The 6000-nt window shown below is 38.1% G+C and overlaps 1 protein-coding gene across 7 annotated transcripts in view; it reads left to right on the top strand.

The window, feature by feature from the left end:
• Nucleotides 1-6000, top strand: part of Ofd1 (oral-facial-digital syndrome 1) — a 37096-nt gene that overhangs the window by 7535 nt on the left and 23561 nt on the right. For all 7 annotated transcript variants that reach the window (XM_013506985.1, XM_005409202.2, XM_013506986.1 and 4 more), the window contains one exon: nucleotides 5363-5470. In XM_013506985.1, coding sequence (XP_013362439.1) covers nucleotides 5363-5470 — 108 coding nt within the window. The remainder of the gene's footprint in view (nucleotides 1-5362; nucleotides 5471-6000) is intronic.

Raw genomic sequence — 6000 nt, 5'->3', positions numbered from 1 at the left:
TTTTGACTTGAGTTTGGTACATGGTGATAGACTTGGGTCTATTTTCAGTATTTGGCAGGTGGCAAGCCAGTTTTTGCAGCAGCATTTATTAAAGAGGCTATCGTTCTTCCAGTGAGTTTGTTTGGCGCCTTTATCAAAGATTAGGTGGCTTAGTGTACAACTGAATTTTTAATTTAGTTTAATTTAAATTTAACCACATTGGACAGCACAGTCCAAAGGTATATAGCTAATATCTGTTGCTTTATTATTTGAGAAGGAAATTTGGGATTTGAAGGGATGTTGAGAAATAATCTACTTATTACAGGCCTTTATATTATCCTTAAAAGGTTTTTCATCTTTGCACAGTCTCCTTAAAGCCTCCTAGTTGAGAAAGATATCTAACAGCCCTTACCCCTTTCACACAGCATCTGAGTAAAATTTCTGTAAGTCAGAAGAACTATGAGTAGGTAATACGACAAGTATCCTAGTGCCAAAATTTGGATGGAACTCTTCGCTAACAATAAAACAGCTACCGTTAAAATAATACTAAAAATTGGTAGCTTCCAATTAAGAGACTGAGACCATCAAAAAATAAATAAGAGCAGGCATGGTGGCACATGTCTCTAATTCCAGCCCTCAGGAGGCTGAGGCAGAGGGATCGTGAGCTCCAGACCCTATAGGCTACACAGTGAGCTGAAGGCCAGCCAGGAATATATAGGGAAATCCTGCCTTAAAAACAAAAGAGATAACAGATAGGCAAATATTTTGTACCTCACTTTTGTATCCCCTGAATCAGACCTGTAGTCTTATTTTATAATATCTTTACTCTGATAGTGCTAATCTGTTGAATGGCCATAGTCTTTCTCCTAGATTCTGCTCACCCATTCTTTCCACCTCTAATTTTTCCATTCAATGTAATGATGCCCAGAAAATTATGGGTAGAGAATTTGGACCTTGGCCCCTTGCATTCTAGAAGTTAAAAATCCTTCCTTGTGATTTGCAAAAGTGCCCAAAACTAAATAGATCCACATAAATACATTCAACTGAACTTTTACAGAATTGCAAAGGCAATTACATGGTAGGAGGATAATCTCTTCAACAAATGGTACAGAAATAATTGGAGATTCATATGCACAGAAATGAAACTAGATTACAGACTTTGCTCCTAACAGAAGAAGTCACTCAAAATAAACCACAGACCTAAGTGTAAATTGTAAAACTATAAAATTCTACACTAAAGCATAGGTGGAAATCTGTATGGCCTTGGGTTTTGCGATGAGTTAAATAACACCAAAAACATAATATATAATGGAAAAAAGTACAACAGTGGGACTGTATTAAAGTTAGAAACATCTGTTCCGTGAAAGACACTGTTAAGAGAATGAAAGTTCAAGTTACAAACTGGGGAAAAATTTTACAAAACATCTTATTAAAGAACTGCATCCAGAATGGCAAGGAAATTTTAAAACTCAACACTAAAGGATGAATAACCTAATTTTAGAACAACCAAAGGATCTGAACAGATTATTTTCTAAAAAAGGTAGAAAGATGATAGCCAAGTTCAGTGGTGTATGCCTTTAATCTCAGGTTCTTGGAGACTGAGGTCAGAGGCCAGAAAGGTAAACTTAGTTAGATCCTGGCCCTCTCTCAAAATAAAATTGAAAAGGGCTGATGATGTACCTCTCTGATACTTCCTTATTGAAATTTTCATAAGTGGAAAAAATAGCATAGTTAGCAGTGGTTACACCCATCCCCATACTGCAGGAAAAAAAAAAAGAGAGATCTACAGACAGCTAATAAGCATATGAGAAGATGCTCAAGATCATCAGTCATTAGGGAAATGAAAATTAAAACATATAATTACTACTACATACCTTTTTAAAAATTTTTTTTGTCTTCTTGAGACAGGGTCTTGCTATGCAGTTCAGTCTTTCCTTGAGCTCACTTTGTAGCCCAGGCTGGTCTCAAATTTGCAACAATCCTCCTGCCTCAGCCTCCTGACTGCTGGGATTATAAGTGTGTACCACCACTGCGCCCGGCTTACTTAACTTTTAGAATGACTAACTTTCAAAACAGTGACAATAGGGGCTGGGGATTTAGCTCAGTGGCAAAGCGCCTGCCTGGCAAGCGCAAGGTCGTGAGTTCGGTTCCTGGTACCGGAAAAAAAAAAAATTTATACAAAACAGTGACAATAAATGCTGGTAAGGGTACAGAGCAAAATAAGCTTTTATTCACTGCCGATGGAAGTTCAGAATCATTTGAGAGGGTTTGGTAGTTTTTTAAAAAGCTAAATGTAGTCAGTCATACGATAAACCCAGCAATTACGCTCCTAGATGTTTATATGACTGACTTGAAAACACATACACACAAACTCCTGCGCTTGAATATATATGGCAACTGTATTTTGAATTACCATAAACTGGGAGCAACCAAGATATCCTTTAGTAGGTGAATGGACAAGCAAGCTGTGGCCCATCCATACGAGATAACATTACTTATCTCTCAGGAGTGCCCTTTAGGCCATGTAAAATATAAATGAATCCAGGGATTTGTAGAAGTGGGTGGGGAGGTTGTATAAGTGAAGCACAGGGGTTTTTAAGATGGTGAAAATATATTGTATGATACTGCAGTGGTGGCTACAGGACACAAAATCTAGGGAATTTTACCACATAAAGCAAACCTGAATGCAAATCTGGTAGGCCTGGTGATCCCGGATGGAATGCAGACTGTGACAAAACGGTGTAGCCATAATGTCCTCAGGTTGAGGGGCGGGGGAAAGGGAGTGCCAGGCCAACTAAGACTGGCTGCCAGTCCCAGAGCCTTTATATACATGTATACTGGAATTGAAAATTCAGTCAGTGGGCAGAAGATGATAAGGGCTAGGCTTTACTGTTTGAATGGAAATTGATAGATAAGCAAGGAAAGAGGCTAGAATGATCCATGTGGTAAAAGACTAGTTGGAGAGATCAGTATGAATTCATGTTTATGTAACATATAGATGCTATATATAGAAGTATCTATAGATATAGTGGTACCTTGGTTTATGACTTAATTTGTTTTACGATTTCGGGGAAGATGGCTGCATTAGTGTTTGTGTGGGGAAGATGGCTGTGGTTTTGTTTGTCACACAATGCAGAGTTTGTGAACGCAAGCAGGCCGAATGCTTTACTTTGTGAACTGAATTGTTCGCAAACAGAAGCGTTCATGAACAGAGGTATTGTATGTGTATACACACAGATTAGTGCTGTATTTTACGTTTATCTCCTTGCTCTGTTACCTGAGAGGCCCCTAAAAGCAGATACTTCAGTAGCAGTGAGTCCATTAGTGCCCTGTTTGGGAAAGTTTGGGTTTCTTTTTTTTTTAATTTATTTATTTATTTTTTTGTTTGTTTTTTTGAGACAGGGTCTCACTATGCAGTTTAGGCTGGGCTTGAGCTCACTTTGTAGTCTAGGCTGACCTTGAACTTGCAGCGATCCTCCTGCCTCAGCCTCCGGAGTGCTGGGATTACAGGCGTGCGCCACCATGCCCGGCCTGGGTTTCTATTCACATTCTGAAATAAAAGGAACCAGGACTCCTTGGAGGAGCAGTTGATTTTAGAATCAGGCAGAGAATATACAAGATGAGCTTGTGGCATCTTGTAATGCCAGAGCGTAAGGAAGTGCTTTAAGAAAATTCCACAAAGAGCTCGCGGAGGCCAAAGCTGGAACAAGTTGGTGCAACAAAATAAAATAATTGGCTTATCTAAATAGAAGTACACAGTATAACACAAAATATGCTGATAGAAGTAAATGATCAAATGAGTGAATGGAAGCGGGTAGGTGAACCCTTCACAGAGGTGGGGTGGGGTATGTGTTGGGAGGGAATAGAGGGTGTTCTTAGGGGCTGGGAAAAATTATGATCCTGGAACTGAGGGCTGGGAACAACCTTAGAAATGCTTAGGCGGAGAAGCATGTCTCTGATGATCAGTCCGTATTTTTTTAGTGGAAGAAAGCTTTCCTGAGATAAAGATATTTTGGGGTTAGAGGGGTTTAGGTTTAGGTTTAGGTTTAGGTTTAGGTTAGGATTTAGGTTAGGTTAGGTTTTAGGTTTAGGTTAAGATTTAGAAGGCTTTATGTTTAGGGGAAAAAAATCAGTGAACATAGATATATTAAACTTCTGTGTCAGAAAATTTTAAAAAGTTAATCTTGTACATACTATGAAAAGAAAAAAGTTACCGCCAAAGAAACAACTGACCTAGAATTTCTGGGGAGAAATCATTCTGATTGGGGATATTCTGTGCAGGTGCTCCTGTCTGTCACTGTGCAGCTCGCATGCAGTGTAACATAGGGGACTGGTGTCTTCCCAGGGGCAGGTGTGAGGTTGCTGTGTAATTTTGCACATGGAAGGGAAGCCGAAATTGTGGGAAAGAGTTTTGAAATCTTCAGCAGAAAAGAAAAAAGACCTATGACTTGGCCGATACAGAAACAGGAGTCTTTTCAACTCTTTCTCTGGTGACTAGACAAATTTTTATATTTTTTTATTAGTATATGTTTATAGTATCAATGATCACACTCTTTGTGGGGAGCTGGTCCATGTACTAAACACATGTTAAAACCCTTTTTATGTCCCTTCCGTTTACTTCCTCACCCCATTTTTTGATCTCCTTCCCATTTGCGAAAGACTAATTATTTTTAAAGAATGTTTTTAATTTAGTTATTTGCCTTTTGCTACTAGAGGTGATCACTGTAGCATGTACCCTTTGTGCCCTTGTGAAAGTAAGTGCAACTGTGTAAATTTGTAGAAATACAAGGACTTGGATACAGGACATGTGCATTTGGAACACACATAAGCACTGATAGATGTCCCTTCTAAGTAGTGACTATACTTACATCCCTCTCCTGCGCCAAAACTTAGTATTATCAAAGTTTTATTTTCAGCAATGGTATAGGGAAAATACAGTCTGTGTACTTAGTATTAATTTGCATTTATTTATTGTTTTGTTCATGTTTATCCAACATTTAAAAAATATTTTTCATGTTTATTCGACATTTAATTTTATTCCTGTGAACTGTTTGTCCTTGTCTGTTCCTGTTTTTCTAAGAGCTCTTTGATATTATGACAATTAGTACTTCTTGTCCATATTTTTTGCAAGTATTTTTCCAGTGTGTCATTTGTCTTTTGATTTTATTTCATGCCACATAGAAGTTTTTATTTTTCTGTGTGGTTAGATTGATGAATCTTCCTATTCCTTCTAGGTTTTGTATCATTGGAAAGATCTTTCCTCAGGAATTCTTTTTAAATAATGTAAAAAATGATAATGTTATCAAAGCAAGATTGTATAAATAGTAACAGAAAGGGTTGAATAAATGATCTGAAACAAAACTATGTACATTGTATATTTTAGGTTTCCTCATGAATTTCTTAAAAGAATTGGCAGAATATCATCAAGCTAAGCAGAACTGTGATGTGGAAACTCAGACAAGTTCAACATTTCCTAGCAAGGACTCCCTTGGTAATTAAAGCTCTGGGTTTTTTGCCTAATTTCAGCTTTCCAGTTTCTTTGTGAATGCAGGAAATTGCCTCATTTATCACGGTGGTTCCTCAAATTGGAGAGAAGCCATCTGTAAGGGATAAGGACACTCATTTCTCCTGGAATTACGTTGCTGGAACTTGGAACCACAAATTGTTTTCCAGTGTTGTTCTCCATCCTCACCAGGGCTACGCTGGCCAAATCATGCAGGGGTCCCAAGGCCTGCATTCTTCCTAGCTGACTGAAACATTCTTCCTCGTGTCTTGGCAAACTTTATTTTACAGCCATTAAGGTAGAATATCATAGACGTAATTGCTCTGCAAAGAGCAGAGAAGTCCTTAGCCCGTTGCTTCATTTTATAGTTAATGAACATATATAACTCAGGTTCACAGGAAAAACAGCTTGGAAACACCCAGTCTAGCTCAGAATTAATATTGGAGCCTGAGTTTTCTGGCCCATGGGGTACAGTTTTTTTTTTAATTATGCAAGATTTCTACAGTACCATGCATTTT

This window comes from Chinchilla lanigera, unplaced genomic scaffold (assembly GCF_000276665.1).
Source record: "Chinchilla lanigera isolate Chin_1 unplaced genomic scaffold, ChiLan1.0 scaffold00118, whole genome shotgun sequence".
Taxonomy (NCBI): domain Eukaryota; kingdom Metazoa; phylum Chordata; class Mammalia; order Rodentia; family Chinchillidae; genus Chinchilla; species Chinchilla lanigera.
The sequence above is the reverse complement of the archived record's forward strand: the minus strand, read 5'-3'. Positions and strand labels throughout refer to the sequence as shown.